The sequence below is a fragment of the Stegodyphus dumicola genome, chromosome X1 (assembly GCF_044657685.1).
Source record: "Stegodyphus dumicola isolate Sdum_Otavi_A_Nest chromosome X1, ASM4465768v1".
Classification (NCBI taxonomy): domain Eukaryota; kingdom Metazoa; phylum Arthropoda; class Arachnida; order Araneae; family Eresidae; genus Stegodyphus; species Stegodyphus dumicola.
Genome location: NC_140780.1, coordinates 37,060,809 through 37,084,323, shown reverse-complemented (window position 1 = coordinate 37,084,323; position 23,515 = coordinate 37,060,809). Strand labels below are relative to the sequence as shown.

Genomic DNA, 23,515 nt, shown 5'->3' with positions numbered 1-23,515 from the left:
ATTTACTTGAAAATTGTATGCAGTAGAAAGTGTTAACTATGAGAAGCAAAAGATAGCTATAGTCTACATTTTCCTGGTTTTGGTGAAACTCATTATCTGTATCGTCATTTTTGCACATAGACGAAACATTCTCACGTATGCATCTTGTTAACGTGTCAGTTCAAGACAGAAATGCATTTCTAATCGGTCATAGTTTATTATCCGATCGATTTTGGCACCTAACTCAACATAATCAACATAATCAAATCAAATGCATCAGGATATTGAGCTAATCTGTGTCTAGCCATAGACTCATTAAAAATCGTATAGCCCCCATTTTCATTAAATAAATTCTTTATTCCTTCATTATGTGCTTTGCATAACATATGCCATTGTACATAATTTCAGTAGTTTTATCTATAAAGAGAATTATATCACTTATTTAGCTATAAACAGAATTATGTGACTTATTGCTAACCAATTTAAAATAAAAATAATACATAAATACAGTGATTTCTATAAAAGTGTCATTGTTGTACCTAAGCATATGATTTTTGCAAAAAATATATTTGCAGTTGTACAGTGGTACCTCGATATTCGTCATTAATTCTTTTCAGATCCTTCTAATAATACCAAACTGGTTGTATAAAAAACAAACTTTCCCAATAAGAAATAAAGGGAAATAATTAATTCCTTATAAAAAATTCTATTGTTATTAGTATAACAGTATTTAATAAGATACAAATACAATATACATGAATGAAATACTATACATAAATGTTTTTCTGTTATCCATATCAAAAGCAGTTTTGCAACATGCTCTGATGTCTCTAATTTTAGAAACCGATTTCACCCCTTCGCAACTTTAGACTATCTAATAGCATACTTGTTTTCCAAATCAGAGATACTTTCGTTCTCGGCATAACGGTATGCAATAGCTAAATCCCTGATACCCATGTTATCTTTATATTTTTCAGCAATATCTTTTTTCACCTCCATGGTGATGTGATTCTGATAGTTTTCTCCTTGGCTTGACTCTTCCATTAACATGTTTTTAAAACTCAGTGTTAACGCAATGACAACAAATTTATGCGAGAAAAACGCAAAATCACCTGAAAAAATCGAGTTACATAGCGGTTTGTTTTCTAAATAGTAGCAAAAGGCGTACAGGTGGCCATGGACAGTTATAGCATTGTCTCGAAATAAATAAACAAGGGTAATCCGTGTAGTCGTGATTCATTGAGTCATATAACAAACAAATATTGTATAGCAAACAAAAACTTTCGCTTCGAAACAGGACATATACCAAGTTGGAGTATTTCAAAGTAAACGTATACCGAGGTTTTACATTTTATTTCAAATGTTTCACTCAAATTTTATAAAGCTAAATAAAATAAATAGGCTTTGTTGCTGATTAATGTTTTTTAACATTAACCTTTTCAATAAATAAATTTCAAAGTATTTTAAAACAAACGCATACCGAGATTTTACTTTTTATTTCAAATATTTTACTTAAATTTTATAAAGCTAAATAGAAAAGGCTTTGCTGCTGATTACATTAAGATTTTTAATAATTAAAAGAGACAGTGTTTGTTATTAACTAATTTATTATTTACATCATCTCTATTGATACAAGCCTCATTTTCAGTAACCGAACGGGGATTTAGGTCTCGTGAAAAAGAACGATCTGAATAAGAAGTCATCTACATTATTTTCTACCACGTTAGTCTGCAGTTTCAGTTTCTGATTTGCTACCTGAACTACTGCAATCGTTTTCTTTATTCATGATTCTTTGAATTTCTCCTTTAATAGGTAAACTTGCTGACTTATTGCCATTCTCAAAATGCTTAGTAAGCCGAGATAATGGATAAATAATAATTTTTGTAATGGATAAATTTATTTTAACTGTCAACTGCAGTCATCTAATGACGAATATACAAACCTTTTACAATAATTTTCATTTTTATATTACCATTATTTTACACGTATTTTTTGCATATGCACACTAGAATTGTTACGGGGTCACTAAGATGCCAACGGTATTTAGTGACTAAATTGGTAAAAATCAATTAAAATTAATGCATACAATTGAATTACTGTAAATCAGTGAAATTTAAAACACTAAATAAAAAGTAAAAATTTTTTCAGGATTTTTCAAATAATAAAATAATGCTAATTCCTCCACAGACATGCAATGGGATTATAACGTCCCTTTTTCTCAAATAACTCGGGGACAAGAAGAGAACTCCCCTGCCTTAGTTTCATCATGCTTGGAATTTTGTTTCCGGCAGTCGGTCATAAATTTTCGTAGTGCTGAGAACTTTTGGCCAACCTCAGAAAGGGTCAGAGGGACTTCTCCTCACCTCTGTCGGAAGGGCGGACGTCTCGCTCCGACATGGGTGTCGGAAGTTGAGAAGAGAATGGAATTCGAACAGGAAGCAGACGGAACGTCTGGCATCTCTCGTTTCGTCGTGGAAAAGATGTATTTTAAAGTATCTTAAATGTAACTACTTACATATATTTTTATATATAATTTTATTTAGAATAGTCTAGAAATGCAAATCCAGCCCTTGTTTGCTGGCTACGTTACAGAATTCTTGATGACCCGATGGTAAAGGCAGGATTAATTTGGAGACTTATTTTATACGAATGTGTAAATTAAAGCATTATTCAAAACAAAAAAGGATGCTGTAGATAATCGAACATCATCAGAAATGGCATCATTGTAAATAATTATCATTAGAAATGAAGAAAATAAGTTATAAATGGAATTAATAATATTAAAGGAAAAAATTTACAAAAAAGTTTGCGCAATAATATTGAGTTAAAAAACTCGCGAAAGAAAGTGCGTTAGAACATTTCGATTTTTTGTCAAAATTTTAAAGATCGACACATATTCTGAAATGCGTACAATTAAATTATGCATTCAGTTAAAGAGAAACACTCCAATAAAAATTTAAAAGGTACATGCGTGCTATCCTGTCGACCGTGAAACTGTCGCCAAGCAGCACGATTTAAGGCCAGTTATGGATAAGCGTGACATCAAAACCCACACATAATTTATGTTCGCATTCCTTTAATGTAACCCGATTGGTTCTTGATATGTAACCTTTCTTTACGAACAAGGATATAAATTAACTGTTCATGCTTTATTTATTTTTTTCATTTTGAAAAATGCTGATTAAAATTTGGGATCTGCCTTCTAGGGAACAACAGGCAGTGGATTATTTTAAATGCTATGGGATCCTGCCGACAAAAAATATATGCATTTGGACACAATATGGTACTGTATTTGAAAAAAGCTAAACAATAGCAATGCAACGTAATAAATCGTAATATAAAGTAATTCCATTTACTTAATAAGGTATTTCTCCCACCTTCCTAGCGTGCCTTCGTCGTGTAGTGGTCCTGCACACTGGGCCGGTATTCCAGAGGTCCGTGGTTCGATTCCCGGCGAAGGCGGTTGCATATTTTACATCTCTCCTACTTCCAAAATCACCTAATGTCTCCACAACTTCGTCAGCAAAACATGTTCAATTAACGAAGATTTACTGATAGTCCGAAGCTGAAGATTTTTTAATTAACCGAAACGCAGGAAAGTGTATGAAAATAGCTAATAAAAGAACATTTATAACTCATAATTAATTATGAATTAACTGTGTGTTTGAGATGGTAATAGAGTTTTTCTAAAAGACATTTCACGCATGGTTTCTTTTTAACTAAGAAATGAAAGAACACTTGCTTTTTATGGGAAGCGCGCTAAAATGTGTATAAATCAGATAACGAAATCAAAGTGCTTTGCTTCCAGATTTTATTTATGACTTGGATGAAATGCTTCAATTGGTCGAAGGTCAAGTACACTTACTTTGCAGTACTCCCTTAAGTCCCACACGTGGGCGGTTTTAGGTGGGATGTTAGTAGCAACTTTAAAATGCTCTCACGGTTAACATACTCGAGATTTAACAAATGTTTTTGTTCTATTTACTGAACTATCTTATCTCTTTCGTATAATAAATTTCACATAATAATTTACTTGTTGGAACAAATTCTACATATCGGTAAATATTAAAATTTAAGACTGCAACTTAGGCTAGGTTTGGTTAATTACCGATGGCGATGCACACGAAGGCTATTTACCTTAAGTGGATACCTTTGCAGAAGTTTCTGAGGAAAGGTTAGATCGTATTTACGCTTAGACGTCGGGAAAACTTTCAAAATACCATACAGTGAAACCCGTTAGCTGGCAAACTAAACTAGGGTGAACTATCAGTGATAATCATTTAACCCACTCGGGAATACTGGTGAGCAGTTAATTCATAATAGTGACCAAATTAAAAGTCGTATTACTAAATAATTTCGAATAAATAAAATATTTTCACACGACTTTTGATGTGACAAATTTAGCTTCAATACATTTTACGTAAAATATTTGACCAAGCAAGAATAGTTTGCCCAGTCATTTGCTGAAATGTGTGCGTATTCGAATCCGGAGTAAGACTTTTAAATGTTTCTGTGACTCTTTCTTTTCTTTTTGCGGGTGTGATATTAGTCCACTGATGCATCCTGGATACGTTCGATGTGTTCGGCCTGTTTTGAGAAATTGCTCCAAAGCAAGTGGCAGGTGATAAAAAAAAAATCATTTATTTGAAAGTTTTCTTGACCTCCCGCGTTTATTGCATTTTAAATCCTTTTTGGTTTGGTTTTCAGTTAATGCGTTAATAACCGTCCAGAAAATAATTTCAGGTAGCAAGAGTCAGTGAAGAGGCTGGATATTTTTAAGGAAGCAGATAACTTTCATTTCTGTAACTTGCGAATTTATAACGGATGTATAAACGAATGAGAAAATATAGAACTTTAATGAAACATTTAGATCATAACTTCACTGAAGTCACTGAATTTTTTTAAGCATACTATATGAAGCTTCATTTTGGGTATAAACTGTTAAGCTTTTTTTAAAAAAATTCTGGAAATTGTGACAATATTTCAGACCGTATCTTGTCACTAGGCGGTCAGCTTGCGGTTTGTGCCTCTGAACGATTTTGTGAGCTATATTTTTCTTTACTCAGTAACATCAAATATGTGATCGTCAGATGAGACTCAGGTTTAAGGTGCGAATTGTTTTCAGCAGAATTTTCCGGAATTTTAAGACAGTTACATTACATTGCATTACTTATCTTGCATTCACCATACAAGCGACTTAAAAAGCGTTGTGAGTGCATGAAATATACGATAATTATCTTCACACGGCCTCGCAAATACTCGGTTCTCAAAGTGCTACAATTAATCAAAGCATAATATATCATTCAAATTTAATCAATATAGAATTCAAATTTAATCAATATAGAATTCAAATTTAATCAATATAAAATTCAAATTTAATCAATATAGAATTCAAATTTAATCAAATCAATTCAAATTCATTCAATATAGAATGCGTAATAAATAGAGCAATAAATAATTTAAAAACAATAAACGCATTCCTTAAAAATTTAAATACTTTTCTTTTTTAATAGCTAATTAATATAATTTAAAGTTCATTTGCTTTACCATATATTCATCTGATCATTTTATGAACTTTTGCAACATTATCATAATTAATTAAAGATATTTCTAAAGTGACATATTTACGCACATCGCTATGCACAGTTTATTTGTTAAGTTTTTAATATCCTTTTCTTCCTCCCTCCATGAATTCAAAAACTAATTTAATTTCAAAACTGCTTAATATTTCATATACAGCGTACGTTTCTTGTGCTTTAAAATGGTATTATAAAAATTATATTGAAAAAAATAGTTTATTGAAATTTTTTAATACTAAGCTCTTTACATACCTTCATTAGCTAATATTAAATAGTTTACTGATTTCAGTTTGACGTAAATTATTTTGACTTCTATACTTTGCTTGCTTTCGAGGTTTCTTCTCGTTTTTTGAGTTGCGTTGTTGTTGTTGCGACTTACCTCACTTGCCTGACAGTAACATCAGAACAATCCCACGAAATTCATCGTAGCAAAGAGAGCAAAACTGCACTTGTCGTTGGCAAGAGCCTTGAGGACCATACAAGTGACAATAAGACTTTGCTCATTCTCCCCCCTCCAATTTTGACGAAGATCGCCCCTGGAGGGTCCGACGGTCTCCTACCCCCTCAGCCCCTACCACCAACTTCTCGAGAGGACTTTCGGCTCGACATATATTTAGAGCACCCCCATGCCTCAAAGACACTATACATCCATGCATAAGTACAAATATTCAAGCCTTCTCCGAGATTCGAACCCAAGCCTTTCTGTACCGTGGTAGGCCACCCCTAACTACTATATCGCCTGGGCGAATTTTGAGTTGTAGATGATTTAAGTAGCGACAAAAAGCCATCAAAGATGTTTCCTATCGTGATTTGTGGAAGTGTTCTTTGAGCCTAATTTTAAAATATCTATTCAAAAGCTATTATTTTTATTATCAGTTTCAGAAGTTATAAAGTAACTCAATTGAAAGTTGAGATTTCGGTAATAAGAAATAATATATCCCTTAAATCCTTTCTGTTATTGAGAAAATGCCATCGAGATCAGATTCCAAAGTTTTAGTTTCCCTCATGTATTCAAAGTACATCTCGTCAAAGTATAATAATTCAGGATTGTTTTCAACTAATTATTGTTTAACTGTTTTACCGAAGCGTAAATGTTATTCATAAGTTAGGAAGGTTCCTCCAACTACGGTTGTCTCCTAGCGTACTTTAAATATTAGTGTAAGTTGGAATAATTACTCTTGCATTTTTCTTAAATAGCTTTACCGTGAGAACCTTGCCTGACAAGCTAAAACAAATATGGATAGTATACAGTACTATAAGACGGAGAGAAGAGAAAGAGATAGTATACAGCACTGGAATATTGTTTGCTTTAAGAAAGTATGTCTTCGATAAAGGAGGAAGATAGTAGTTTGCAAGCTATCTGAATGTGTATGTATGAAAATAAAGGAACACATAAATAGACATGCTCACCTGCTAAATACCATATCCAGGACCCAACTATCCTCATTTTTTTCGGTTACAATAATATATATTCTTCGTTTTATTTATATAACAGTTTCTTTCTTTCTAGTTAGTGAAAATGTTTGCAAGTATTAGATATGCAATGTTTGAAAGTATTAGACAGACATATGAAGGGGAAAAACTAATTCTTAAGCTGCCTTACAAAGCATTATTCGGTATCGAGGTTCATTACATGTGGCACTGGAAACATCATTACTTGTTCAAATAATGGAGTAAATGTTTATAAAAAATAACAAATTGATACAATTTAAGTCACATGAATTATATGTGTTATAATCTGCATCAAGTAGAAATATTATTAAAAACTATAAAAAGAAAAATATAAATTATTGAGAAAAATGAATGGATTTTAAATCTCTTAGTTAACTACTCTACTGTCTTAATTTGAAAAATAAGGATGTTATGAAACTTCGAATGAAAACTGGCGTACTGCCAGACAAAGTAGTCGATAAATGACTTGGTTAAGTACAGTTTGAAGTATCAGGTACAGGTACAAGTTGATTTGTTACAAGCACAGGCCGACACTTGTGCATCTTTATATGAGCATATTAGGTATTACCGGACCTTGCTAAATACTAAGCTTCCGCCCCATGCCGAAGCACTGGATTTTCTAGATAGAGAACACTGGGGGGGAGGCAGTCTGAGGAACTCGCACTTCTTTTTTAGAAACACTAACCTCTCAGGAGGGTTTAGGTTCTTTGTGTGTGCCAGCTTTCCACAGAGACACTTACAAATTTGCAAATGACTTGGTAGTAACGTAACATAACGGTTGAAAAGAAATGGAAGCATTTTTGACGTCAATAAGGCTAACGGTACATTGTATAAAATTAATGGTAGCGTAATGTAATGTAATTAAAAATGTTCTTCGTTAGTTCTATTTGCATTATGACATTTTCGGATAACTTAATGATCTAAGTACACTTTCTCTATTTCAGAACTGCGTACAAATGCATTAAAGATGTTTATCTTACGAAGAAAGCTGCCAGGCCTCTCTATGACAGTTGTCACGAAACTTTCAGGGAAGATTAAGCATGGGAATAAAACAACAGATGCAAAGTGTGCTGTTTCATAATCGCCCTGAAGGCCCACCAGCGGCCGAGCGGTAAAGTCGCTGAACACGGGTAGTTCGGTTGGAGGTTCGAATCCCGCGAACGGGCTGGCTGCATGGGCGTTTTCGTGGTCTTCCCCATGTGTAACGTGTATACGAGCCAGTTTTCCTTAGAAAGTACTCCACGAAGGCATCCATCCCCTTAGGCAGATAGCCCTAGTGTGCTTTGCCGTAATCTCAATAAACCAAACCAAACCGTAATCGCCCTGAAGCCCCGGAATACGACACACAAAGTGGTACCCGCATTATTTGATACCATAGATTGACAAACATGATATATTTGTGAGGATTCAGACATGTACGCCATGATCCCAAGCTCCGTATCTGCTGAAATTAGTTGTACATACGAGTATGCTAACAAATTCGTGCCACTTTGTGTTCCGTTGTATCCCTATATGTCTCAAGAGCCTTGACAATGTATTGCATATTATTTGGCGTTGTCTTTTATTTTTGGATATTTGCTGGTAAGGACTTTTATGCTCCGGTAAGGTAAACAGTCCCCATATGAAGCAAATGGCACTATAACTTGGAAACATGTCGTCTGTTGGTTACTTCTGTATCATTTCGTCACTAATATTTGTGTTACAACATGTAGATTCCAAGTGATTTGGCTAATCCTGCAGCATACGTATTACATCAAAGCGCTACTTATTAGCAATCGAACAATCCTGTGCACACTATTACGCTACTTAAGCGATAAAATAATTATGACCTGTAGGAGAGAAATGAGTATTATCACACAACGACTTTGTAACTCACAGATATATTACGTTTGCCAAGAATAGCTGCAAATATTGCGGCTCACAAGCTTCCTCATCGCTAAACGTTTTGTAGCGGTTATCATTGGGAAGTCCAATAATTTTCTTTGTTCGAAGAAATGAAACTTCTTTCAGAGCTGACAAATTACTATGCGGGCGTCCTTTTCCTAGCAATCCTTTTCAAGTTATAGCTGGTTTTGATCAGCTCGAAGGCAACAGTTAACAATAATGTAGCAGAAGTTCGCAGCTTAGAAATCTGTAAGCTACAATTCTAATCTGGAATTACTAAACTAAAAACAAACAAAACAAAAACTTCGTTTATCATAATGGGTTTTAAAATTCATATATTTTTGTATGAAATGTTCAAAAACAAATTTTTTTTTCTGATACTAAAATAAGAGTGACACTGCATTTCTGTACTCTGCCAGCATATCCCATTTTACCTGCAGAAATATTTCGCATTTTGCAGCAAAAATTTTAAGAATGTTTTGAATAAATAATTTAGCAAAGTGCGTTTTTCATTCATGTTTAATTCGAAATATTCGTGCTTTTGTTTCTGCTTATGCTCACTTGTCTGATGTATAGTCAGGTTAAGTCCACGAAATTTCTCGTGGCAAAGAGCGCTACATTACGCATGCCGTTGGCAACAGCCTTGAGCACCTTCCAGGTGACAGAGCGATTTAGCTCAGTTCCGCGCCCCCAGTTGTGATAGAGAACACCGCGCGGGGGGTTTCCGATTCGAACCCTGGCCCTTCGGCTCGGCAGTCTTTCCTAATCTATAAGCCCTTACCGGCCTATCCGCTCAACCAATCAAAATGAAAGTTCAGATATTGCTATTTGTATATGTAACTTATTCATTCAACTTATCATGCGCCTTATATCAGTATCCTGGCATTAGCATAAATTTGTATTTCCAGCACCTAGTATCATATATCTCGCAAAATCTTAGTTATGTTACTTATTCTGGATCCAGTATCAGGTATCCCGGCATCTGCATATATAATCTCGTATCATCTTGTAGCATGTAACGTATTCTGCACCATGTATCATGTATCTTGGATCTTGGTATCTGCATATATTAGTATCTTCCGCACCTTGTATCATATATCTTGTAACATTCTGCAATATGTAACCTATGTTGTAAAATGTAACCCTGTACGTTTTAACAAATATCTTGCATCATTGTGTAATATATGTCATATTTCTCGTATCTTCCTGTAATAATTATCATATATCTCGTATCATCCTTTAATATGTAACCTATTTTGAACCTTCTTTTCTTAAGTATGTGCATGTCACCTTATGCATGTCCTTATATTTGTCACCTTATGTATCTACCTCACCTTATGTTCTACGTATCATGCATCCTGGCATCTGCCAATATTTGTATCTTTTGCATATTGTAATATATATCTCGCATAACCCTGTATCATGCATCTTATTTCGCACCTTCTACCATGTATCCTGCCACTTAATCACTCTGCACCTCGTATTATGTATCTTGGCATCTGCATATATCTGTATCCACAGCATCTTGTATCACATATCTCGCAACATCCTGTAACATGTAACTGATTCTGCTCCTACATATCTTATATTCATAAGTATGTGTACGTCACCCAATGTGTGTCACCTTAGATATGTTCTTATGAATGTCCTATTATACATCTCATGCACCCCCATGTTCCTACGTAAGATGTATTTAGGCATCTGAATATATGTGTATCTTCTGCACAGTCTATCTGTAGCCACCGTATATTCTTATGTATCATGTATCTAGGCAATAGATAAAGGTGAACGTGGCGCTATACCGATTAGCCGTATTGGTAGAGGGATGGTGACCACGTCCTCCATCGCATGTCGCATGTTTGAAGGTATTCAGTCGAGATTGTGACAATTTAAAACAATAGAGCTCTCACGGTTACGATAACGGTGGAAAACTTCACCGTTATCGTAACCGTGAGGCGCAGTAAGAAAGGTTAACGGCAACATTAACCTTTCTTCCTGCGCAAACTGGTCAGCGCATTAAAATGGCATTGGAGTGATACACGTATGATAAAAATTTCCGGTGTAAGACATTTGCAAAGAAGAGCATTGTCAAAGAACAATGGCAATGTAAGGGAGGGGAGAGAAGAAAACTTTTATTGGAATTACAAATTTTCAACGTGCAACACCTTCGCAGACAATAACGCATTGCATGCATGAGATCGTTGATAAAATGATGAACGTAACATCCTAAGAGGAATCTATATAACTTCCCATTTTATGGTATCTTTCAATTCTGATAAATCTCGTGAATTTGATGTGTACACCTTAGATTTCAGATAACCCAGAACCAGAAATCCATCGAAGTGAGGTCGGGAGATTGCGGTGGCCACGAAACAGCAAAGTTATGGAAGATGCCTTCTATCTTAAACTGTTCACGTTGAAAACTTGTAATTTCAATAGAATTTCTTTCCCTTATACTCTCTTATATTGTTGCTGGCCCTTTACAATGCTTTTCTTAGCAAACGTTTTACGCCGGAAATTTTCGTCATGAATGTATCGTTTTAGCATCTCTTATGTATCTCTCAGTGGTCCAATCAATTTGTGCTGGAAAAAAGCGTATGTTGCCATTCGAAAATTTCGAAATGGTGTCACTGTAACCGTAACCGTTAGAGTTCTGTTCTTTTAAACAATTTCAATCTGGAGCGCGTACTTTCGAATAACAGTATCTGAAATTTAATTTCGATTGGTTGCGCGGGTAGGCCGCTAAGGGTTCGTATATCGGGGAAGCTTTTTATGAACACTCAGTATTAGTAAAATAACCTTATTAAAATAGGTTAGGTTATTTGCACATGGCAAAATATGCATGGGTTATCTAATGGGAGGAATACCACTATAGAGAACTTCCTAAAAGAAATTGTCTCGTTTTCATGTTAAACCACGAAAAGCCAGCCCATTCGCCTGGGATCGAACCCAGGTCGAACTACCAGTATTCAGCAGTTTTAACCTCTCAACCACTGATGGTCCCGCTTACTAAAATGATGACTAAGAAAATGGGTATCAGAACTCAAAGCACTAATAACACTGTTTCAAAATTAAACAGTGAATTTTAAAGAATTAAAGAGAGAAAATCACAAAATTAAAAACAGTATTAATCTTGAAATTCAGACTTTCATTATACTTAGAGGAAAAGGTCTTTCCTTTAAGTCTCAAATGTGATCCATGTCTTGATTTCGATTAATGTAATTAGCACACTGGAATACCTAAGTTCAAATGCCTTTGCTTTGCGTCAGCCCCTTGGCAAACCCTTTCGCAGAAAGAAAAGGGGAAAGTATTTGGCAGTAGTTTCACACAGTGTAAGCGACTGAAGTTCGGTTTTCGGTGCCAAATTGCAGTAAACACAAGAGAAGTGGGAGGAAAAAACGAAGCCAGCAAGACTTTGCATATTTTTGTAATGAATACTGCGCACCACAATCACCACATAAAAAAGTAGCTTAATTGAACTTTCTTTCCAAATAACTTGCTGTTAGAAAACTAAGCCTTCTTTTTACCTGTTTTATAGCGACTTTTTCAAAGAAAATAATTTTTTTTTTCTGTGATAGTTCAGAATGCTCGGTTCATCCTGCAATCGATTTATCTTTCACGAGTAATTTAACTTGCACTTTTTTCAGATAAAAATATCATAGAACAAGAATACTTATTACTTACCATTATTTTAAAGTTAAATAGAAAGACTACAGATGGCAAAGAGCTGTGCTACACAATGATATTTTACAACATGGGAACAATAAATTTCTGTGTTTGAATATGGTAGCATTATCAAGTTAGGACATGGTATGCGTTATTACACAATTTCACAGAGAAGAACTGATCTTTCTTTTCTCACAAGAATAAACTTAAGTGTTTAAATTTTGCTGAATTCAAGAGAAGTATGACAGACGAATGTTTCATCACCAAATGATATTTATTTATAAGTCTTTTCAAAAGTTAGTTAAATCTTGTTCTTTAACACGTCGAGCGCGGCGCCGAATTTGCTGTCCTTTCCGTTCAGCCGGCAGCGAGCTAAGCCGTATTTTTGTTTAGAATGTTTCAATACATTTCATTAAAACTAAATTTGATCACATTTCATTGAGACTATATTTATTTTTTAACTTTTATCCTGTCGGTCCCGGGGACCGACGCCGGCCACACGGAAAGTTCACTGCCGGTCCCCAGGGACCAAGTTTTTTCAGTTAACACGTTCAACATGTTAACTGAAAAAAAAAAAAAAAAAAAAAAAAAAAAAAAGAAAAAAAGAAAAAACGCCCAAACAACCGAGCGGATAAGATCACTGAACATTGTTAGCTCGTACTGGATTGAAAATCTGAATGCTCAATGTGCTGGTTGCTTGACGGTTCTATCCTTTATGTAACCCAAATTCAAAGAATATAGGATACCATTACTTTCTTAAACACACGTGTGGATAAATAAATTAACGTTTTTGCCAACCCCCTGTTGATTTCAAAATTTCTGTCTCCTGAATTATGTTCTTTAGAGTTGTTGTAAGAGTATTCGTCTGAATACCAAGCCTGGCCATAATTTCATTCATCTTCAACATAGGATTTCAGTCGAAAGTTCTGCAGTTTTGAATTTTTTATTCAATCCAGACGAGACTTCGACATCTGAATCCTTTGGATTTTCGTAAGCTGAGTAGAATAGTTTATATAAGAGGAAAGGGTTGTAGAGACATTAGATAATTTTTGGAAGCAGGCAAGATGCAAAATACGCAACGCCTTCGCTGGGAATCGAACCACGGACTTCTGGAATGCGTGCAGACCGCCACACCAGGAAGGCATGCCAAGAAGACGGGAGAAATACCTTATATACTCCCCCTTTTAAAGGGGGACTGGGATTTTTTAGGGGAGCCAATCGCCAAATCCTGGGTGAGGAGAATCATCATCCAACACCCTTTTAGTTCGCGCCACTGTAGAGACATTAGCTAATTTGGAAGCAAGAGACATGAAAAATTAGCAACGCCTTCATCGGGAATCGAACTACGGACCCCTGGAATACGCGCGCCCAGTGTGCAGACCACCACACCACGAACGCATGCCTTCTTGGCATGCGTTCGTGGTAATACCTTATAAGGTAAAATTCATCATTTACATATCATTTATCCCTTACGTGTTAAAAGGGTCACAGTAACGGTCTGTTTTAATATTCCTAAGGAATCCATGACCTAGCTCTGTCCTACTACACATGTCACAAATTGTTTATACAATGAATATTTTAAGCTATAGTCTGCGCCGCGGGAAAATATGCTCTCGTTGTAGAGCTAGCTTTGAATCTGTAATTCGTTCTTCAGTCCATAATTAGAGGTATAGGCTTTGAGCTACAAATTGTGAATTACAAATTATTATTATTTTGAGTTACGAAAACGCACAAAACAGACATGGAAAAGTATAATAGACTGAAAATGCAAGGAAATAAATAAATTTCAAGATGTAGGTATTTGAGAGATAAGCAATGTCTAGATGGACGTTTTCTACTAATTTTTTGAGTAAATGATAAATTTCTTTTCATTGTGAGCCTTATAACATGCTACAGAGTCATGGAAGTTTAGGATACATGAGAAAACACCTGTAATCTTCGATTTGAAAATTGAAAACAATATGTTGTTGCAATTAAGTTTTCACTGCACATGTAACTCAGCTGCTTTAAACTCTTCCGAAACACGGTGCAAAATAAGGAAAATTTCATTAGCTTTACTCGTATGATTATTCTTTTATTCACTTACAGACTCTTCTTTAAAGTAAACAGATTTCAAAAGACGTGGAAATGTCTACAGACAATGGTTTATTTTGTCAAAGCTCCAAGAACGTTTAGCCAAACAGAAGTGGGACAGTATTTGCAGAAGTTTCGCGAATAACATTTAATATTTTTTGTTAGCAATTATTATTATCATGAGAAAATTTACTGCCACCTATATAGTGATATCAAATTTAATTTAATTACGTTATTTAAGCTTAGAATGACACACTTCCGAAAATTTATGTGTGTATTTTGTGAATTTATGAAAAGGAGGGCTTTTGAAGTCAAGCGAAAAAATGCAGAAATATTTTATATTTTATATAGAAATAAATATGCTTAAAATTTATTACTTGATTACTTAACTATTGTAAAGCACTCGGAATGCTAATATATTTATTTAGGAAACAAGATTTTATTCAACTATTTTAGTTTTAAAAAGAATTAAAAAGCGTCTTCATATTAAATGTACTGTATGAAATCAATATATATACTCAATAGTTTATAAAAACGCAAAATAACAGATATGATGAAACCTGAAGGAAACTATACATGCATATATTACTCGCAGGTTTCTTAACAAGTGGTGAAGAAAATACTTAATTTATAAACTTAGCAACCAAAAATAAAACTAAAAAAAATCGTTTTATTTCATCATTTTTTATTTGTAAAGGAAAAAAGCTTTTTCGGGTATGCCATTTAATTGGATGAATTAAGTACTCACGATTTGACTATTTAAATTACATTTCCAAATTATGTTTCAAATTCATGTTATAATTTAGTGCCCCTTAATATTAATTAAGTCTATCCGCTTCTGAAAGAGTTTTGCTGATTAACCCAGTATTCTTAATTTATTTTTTGGATTTATGCATTTGATGCCTAATTATTGGTCACACTCTTTTTTATTGTAGCATAAAAAATTCTTTACAGTTAATTTCACTTGATTAATTATTTTGAATCTGTTTTCTAATATTTGGCTCAATGACTGTAATGAAGAATTGGAAAAAAAAATATTGGCAATATTTTATGCTGAGATTGATTTTTTCTTCATGCTCTCAAAATTAAAGAATTTTTTTTAGGAATTTCATGTGAACTTACATATAGACACATTAGGTATTTTTTGGAAACAGAAGAGATGAAAAATTAGCAACCGCCTTCCCCGGGAATCGAACCACGGATCTCTGGAATACCGCCCCAGCGTGCAGAACCACTACACCACGAAGGCATGCTAGGAAAGCGGGAGAAATACCTTATAATGTATGCATATATATTTAAATATATATGCATACATTATAAGACACGCAGATCCTGTTTAAAAAAAAAGAAAACAGGATCCATTTATTATTATTCAGGAGAAATAGCAGTTACAAAATCAGATATCCGGAGTAAATAAAAAGAATTACTAATAACTTTTTGTATGAAGTTTACTGCATCGTGACATTTAAAATAAAGCCCCCGATATTCCTTTGCGAGTCCTTTTATAGCCTCTGGAAAGGCGGAGCTTCAAAGAAATGACGTCAGCCAATCCAGTTCGCTTTAAATATTTCCAGAACATTCTATAACTGTACGTGTAGAAAAGGCGGGAAAAACAACTTGACTACGGGCCTGTGGATTTAATTCCACGTACTTTCAAATAAGAGAACGTCGCCATTAAAAATGAAAAGAACATACAGTTAGAATTTTAAGTGTATTCTTGACTATGGAATTTTATTATTACTAATATATACAGGGTATCTCAAACTGTGGTTTCCAAACTTGCTGGTCTGTTATACCATGACAACAAGATTTACATAGGAGCTTCCGTCCGAAAATGCGAACGGCGACCGCTAGAGGGCAATGTTCACAAGAGGAGAAGAGAGAAAGCCTGTCGAAAGATGTGTTAATAAGACTTTTTAATTCTTTTACTTATATTTACTAAAGAACATACTTAAATCGTAGAAGATGTTCAAAATTCCTTCCATTCACCACAACGCATGCTTCACAACGCCAACGCATGTATTCACGGGGTCGTTCAAAAAGTGGCAGGTGTGTCACGGACACGTACCGCCGCTTCCAAGATCCTGGCGACGAGATCCAAGTCCGATGTTACAGGTAATCTCAAACACCATGGACTTCATGTATCCCCACAGGTAGAAATTCAGGGCAGTCAAGTCGGGGGATCGCAGTGGCCACGTGACTGGTCCGCCTCTACCAATCCTGAGATCAGGATACGTCCCATCGAGCTATTCCCGCACAGTGCTGCTAAAATGTGCACGCGCTCCATCATGCTGAAACCAGATGTTTAGGTTTGTAGCTGCTGGAACATCAATCATGAGATCCGACAACACTCTTTCCACAAAATGTCACAGAAAATGTCCATAAAGAACTGAATTAGTAAACCGATTCATCCTTCTTCTGTAATGTCCTCGCCTGAAATCATTACACTTCCTACTCTCCTATTAGCCTGCGAACACTGCCCCTAGCGGTCGTCGTTCATATTTTCGGACACAAGTTCCTAGTTAAATATTGTTTGTTATGTATGACAGATCCGCGTGTTAAGTTTGACAACGACTTATTGAGACATCCTGTATATATACATATATATGTAAGGTAAATAAAAGGTTTCAGGAGCTCGTGAAATCCCCTCTTATATATATCGCGATTACTGCTATAGAAGAAAGTTGTTTAATTATTTCATGTATGCATTCATCATACGCATTTCTCTGCATAAAAAAATCGCAGTAAGCTGAACCAAAGGGATTGCTTTGTATAAGGACAAATAATCTATGAAAATTCTTTCAGATATATATAAAAATGTCAGAGAATCGATAAACTAAAATGTATTATGAAAGTGAAACATTTAGGGCAAATACTTAATTGGAAAAGTCGAATCCAAGTAATCCGATGACATGCTAACATAATGAGAATTATGTGATATAATTTGATGCTTACACTTCAGTAGAGAAGTACCATGAAAGAACTGTGATTAGTTACATAAATATGATTACTTTCAAATAAATGAAGCTTAGTTATGAAATACTGTTTAGTTGAAAGTAATACGAAATTGTTAACCATTTGTGCGGTTGTTTAAATCATACTCATTATACTCAAAGGATTATAATGAGAAAATCTGTAAATTATGCGCACAGTTCTCTAAAACGATTTTATGTGAGTTTAATCTTAAATCAAATATGAAGTTAAAATAAAGCATGAAATTTCAACCTTAGGTTAATACATTTGATAAAAACACGGAGATATTTGAGAATATAAGAAATTACTAATATTAAGTACAATGGTGCCATTATGATAACATTCATTTCCATTTGGAGATAAGTATGTTTTTAATGTTTCTTCCTATATCTGTGCATAAAAATGTTACAATATTAAACTTTATAAAAATAGTTTCATTTTAATCCATGCAAGTTTCTGATTATTTGAAATGTATCAAACGTTCACTAGCTCTTTGCCTGAGTTATTCTTTTTGCCATAACGAAGTGCTTTAAATTGCTGAGCAAAGCAAATACAAAATGCACTGGACACAATCCAATTTACTGTAATGTAGATCAGAATGATTCATTTAGTTTTTTTTTTTTTTTTTTCGGAAAGTGGATTTTTCGTTAAGGTTTGTGATTGTCGCCATGCTGTCTGACTGTCGCGGTGTTCACTCGCTTCCTTTAAAATATCTTATTTCATCTTAACGAAGCGTTTCGTTTCGAAATGATTTGCGTGACTTACAGAATTCTCGTGTATTTGAAGAGGGCAAAATATTAAAATAAGTAGCAAACATAAGTAGCATTTCGTAGGCTCTTAGCTTTTAATGTAATTGCATATGTTGCCATGGACTAGTTAAAATGTCGTCAAGAAAGGGAAAAACATTTATTTGCAACACAGGCTTTTTGGCAGCTACAACCTAAGCACTTGGTAAATTTATTCAGCAACTAAAAGAATTCTCGTGTATTTGAAGAGGACAAAATATTAAAATAAGTAGCAAACATAAGTAGTATTTAGTAGGCTTTTAGTGTAATTGCATATGTTGTCATGGACTAGTTAAAATGTTGTCAAGAAACTGAAAAAAACATTCCTTTGCAATACAATGCTTTTGGAAGTTACATCCTAAGCACTTGATAAATTTATTCAGCAACTAAAAGTATTAATATTAAACAACAATATAAAGCAAGGATACAAAAAATGGCCGTTTAAGGACTTTGGAACATTCAAAAAGTAATGCTTTTTGACATCATGGCACTTGCCATGCAACTGATTAAATAATTCCCCTTAAAACCGGGCAAAATGTATAATAGTATAAATAAAATAAAATCTGGTATATAACAATGCATTTTTGGTGGGAAACAAAAAGATATTAAAAAAAAAGAGTTTTACTTACCATATTGGCATCGATGGCCTTGATAACCGCTTTGACATAGGCATCGCAAATTGAAGCCATTTCTTCCTCTTCCTAAGCACCGGCCGGAGTTGTAACACATTCCATCGTTACACTGGGCTAATATCATAAGAAATAAGAGAGTCACTTTCAGTGGACTAAAAAAATTCATTTTTTCTACTGAAAATAAATTACGTAACTCAGAACAAAGACGTCATAGATTTTTAGCAAAAATGAGGACACAAAATGTTTTTTGCGAATATCAAAGCAGAAAAGAAGATGCTTAATTATCTGGATACTTTTCTCGCATAAAAGAAGATATCGATGAAAATTACGATGTCCTTAATCCTAAACGAAAATTACACGATTGAAAAGTTAATGAGTTCCTCGGAATCATTTTCTATTCCTCTGTTACACTCTTGTTTATTTAACGTATTTCAATCGTTTTGTTTCTAAATCTTCAGATTTTCAATACAAATTTAAAAATTATATATCAGTCTTTGATGTTGCATCTGAAATTAATTAGAGGTATGCATAAAGGAAGCATAGAAATATGGAAGTAATATTATTCAGTGGAAGATAGTTCAATGAATAAAGATGAAGTCTAAAAAATTACACAAAGTTAATTATAAATTACAATCACCTAGAATAGAAGGAGTATTAGTGAGAAATAGTAAGAACTTTAGCATATGATATGAACATCTGACAGATATCTGAAAGAAATATTTCACAAGGAAGTAGAACAGATGCATTTATGTTATATACAATGAAGCTATCGATATTCGTTCCATGGATATTCAGTTTCTCTGACAGCCAACAGTAACGAATTTTTTGCTTAAAAATTTGAATCTAAATTCGCAGAGACGTGCAGACAAAATCTACAGATCTAAAAAAATATAGAAGGCTGGATGCAAAGTAACACGTAAAATGTAGAGATAGAATAATCAAAAGTCCGAAAACCAGTCATCAGCAGAGGATAATATTTGCTCGCCTCAGACTGGAAAAGACGATAGTAAACAGTAGGCGGATGCATACGATTACAAAAGAACAGCTGAAATACTGTCATGAAATCTACGCCACGCTGTCACACAAAGAGCTGCACCCTTTATGCACAACAAATTCTAACCCTGGGTGGTAACTTGCTGATGAACCGAAAGCAACTGATTCTTCTTTTGCTCATCGGGATGTGTTTAGGAAGAGATCTGGGAGAGACTAATGAAGTTGTTTTGGGCCTATGCTCACTTGCGCGCGAGTTGCGTCACTGCATCCATGATTCACGAGTAAAAAGGGCGGGGAAGGCGAGAAGTAAAAGAACTGCTTTATACAAACTGGAAGTTCCTTTGAGCAAAGAAGAAATCTGACGAAAATTAAGTCCTCCCCCTCCCCCAGATGAATGACAATCCATTGGAGCTGTGATACTCTTCGTTTACTATAAATCTTCCTCACAGAGGCTCATTTGAATGAAGATTGGATCATAATGTAGGAACATTTATTTCCGCATTTCTAAACTAATAAATAGTTAAGACACAATAACACGCCGAATAAATAATAATTCAGAAGTCAAACAACAAGAATCAGCATTATATTTACAAAATTAGTAATAATTTATTAATAAATAGTTAAATGTTTAAGTAAGAGGGTGCTTCCGGTATACATTTTCTTTATCATTCTTTCGTGTAATTATTTATTCTCAGTTCTCGTATTATTTCTAACAGTTACTCTCTTTATACACAGATACATTCAGTATCATTAACCAGTAACATTAAAAACTGTAAATGGAAACCATTATAAAGCAATGAAAGAAATGTGACAGCATATATATGTTCTGAATTATTTACATATGAGAGAATTTAAACACGTGAAACTTCAAGATATTACCTTTCAGTTAAATATAAGGAACTTTTATAGGGAAAACTGTGAAGCATATTTACTCAAATGGAAGTTTAATATTGCTTAATTTTAAAAACTAAATAGCTGACACTATAAAATATTACATTTGCAAATTTACATTTTCTTCGGTTAACAGAAAATTTAAAATCCAAAATCTAGAGCTTTCCATTAAGGTAAAAATTATATACTACAGTAACTTCCTTTAATGTAACTTGCAATTCAAAAACATAATTATAAAGAAAAGGAGAGGGCTTTAATATGTTCGATAGCGTAATTAAATGTCTTTTGATATATTAAGAATTTTAAACAACGTAAATTGATTAAAAATATAGAAAAATCTGAAATTTTTGAAAAATAAAGTACTAACTGCTTAATATTTTGTTAGCCTACATTTTAAATTATATAATACTGTACTTTAATAGTTCAAATTTTAATTTGTTTTCTAAGTAATATAATTTTACACTTTGAGAAAAATGAACTTATATTAAGATGATATGGGGATTGATCAAAAATATATTCTAATGTTAAGAGCAGGCTTTATTTCTTTAAATAATCACAATAGAATGTACTTCCAATGAAAATGGTGCTTAAAGATGATGATTTTAAGAAAATGATTACAGAGAGAATCTAAAGTTGCTATAAATTTAAGAGCTAACGTTTTACATGATCATTGCAGATTCACGTTTTTTCAGTTAGTAAATGTAAAGGTATTTTCTCCCTCCTTTCTTCATGCCCTCGTGGTGTAACGGTAGCACCCTCGGCACGTATTCGATTGTTCCAGGTTCGAGTCCTTCCAAGGGCATTGCTCATTTTTCACTTCTCCAGCATCAAATAACCCTAATGTATCTACAGTGGCGCCCGAACTAAAAGGTAGTGGAAGACGATTATTCACCACCAGGATTTGGCGACTGGGTATCCTAATCGCCACTCGCTCTTTAAAAAGGGGAGTATATACGGTATTTTCTCCCTCCTTTCTGCATGTCTTCGTGGTGTAATGGTAGCACACTCGGCACATATTCGAGAGGTCCAGGTTCGAGTCCCGGCGAAGGCATTGCTCATTCTTCACTTCTCCATAAATAAAACCCTGATGACCTGCAAATGTTCATTAAGCTTTACTAATTTAAATGCAAAATCCTTCACATCTTTATGTGTAAAATTCAGGAAAGTATTAAAGAGCAAATTTATTGACTCGAACATATTATGCTATGTGACTTCAGCAATATTTGATCATATTTGTAGATAACTGAGAAACAAAAGTTTCTCATTTGGCTTTAATTGCTTCCATATTGGATAAAACAACATTTATTACTCCGTCAAAGCCGCCTGAAGCTATTAATTGATAAAACCTTAGCGAATTTCGTTGATGAAGATATGAAAACATTTGTGTTTAACTTATGAAAGCAAAATAAACTTTTGTTACAAATAAGACTTTCTCATCCATAAAACTTAAATTTTGTGTTTCAGAGCCCTCTTATCCGCGCCCTGTGTTAAACTTATTTTCATACAATTCTTAATATTATTTTGCGAAACTGTATATTTGGAGTTACATGTCTAGAATTAATATTCAAAGAAATAAAATCTCTAAACATCGCTTTTGAGCTCTCTGTATGCTACAAATTGAATATATGTTGCAACATTTGTAGATATTGTTATTCATAATTATTATTTATTATACTAATTATATCATTCTACAGAGTTGTTTCTTCACATTAGAGTGTGATATATTTGTAACAGATAACTGAATTACAGAAAATAAAACTTCCCTAAGACTTCGGAAATATATTTTAAAATATTTGAAATAAATTAAACTTTGTATTTAAAATATATAACACTTAAAATTGATCTGAAATTCACATATTAATTCTTCAGAAAGAAAATAATTTAGCCAATATAGGCAGTCAGTAATCACTTCTGGTCATGAGCAATAGACGATGGTAAGCAGTATTTAACATGGCACAGTGTACAGTCCTAAAGAAGGATTATAAGTCCTCTAGACCGTTAATGAGCTTTTAAATCCCCCCCCCCAAAAAAAAGTACATATTTATTTTTTAAGTGTTCATTAAAAACTGACCAGTAGTAGAATGTGAAAATTACGCTTTTTTGATCATGGCTTAGATAAATCAACATGGTTTTTGATTTTTTGATTGTTTTGTTGAAAATAAGAAGACATTATTATGATTTGCCCTGAAACGGTCTATCGGGGAGGTACTTCTTAGGGAAATTGATTTGCATTTAAGTTTTACGGAAGGTAGAAATAATGCTATAAAGTATGTAAAATTAACAATCTCTGCAGACATTTTAAGAATTGAGAAAACTGAACATGAGCATTCTTTACCATTAAACGTCACACATTCATTTATATGTCAACACATACGTACGCCCTATTTTCTTCATAGAAACAAAAAGGCAATGAAAATCAAGACTTTGAAAGTAACTGAAATTGTTACTGAACTGAACACATTTGAAAGTACCTGAAGTAAGATAAACAAAAATTCCAATGTTTACAATAAAAATGAAAATTTTAAGATTTTAAATTTTGCTCGTGATGCAAATGTAAAAATAGATAGATGACACACATACAAAAATATCTGAATGAATAACGTAAAAT

General features: G+C 33.8%; 1 protein-coding gene across 4 annotated transcripts in view; it reads right to left on the bottom strand.

Moving 5' to 3' along the window:
* The window catches only part of LOC118182303 (uncharacterized), a 495,450-nt gene that overhangs the window by 274,776 nt on the left and 197,159 nt on the right, over positions 1-23,515 (bottom strand). For all 4 annotated transcript variants that reach the window (XM_085807736.1, XM_085807739.1, XM_085807738.1 and 1 more), the window contains exon 4: positions 19,021-19,137. In XM_085807736.1, coding sequence (XP_085663862.1) covers positions 19,021-19,137 — 117 coding nt within the window. The remainder of the gene's footprint in view (positions 1-19,020; positions 19,138-23,515) is intronic.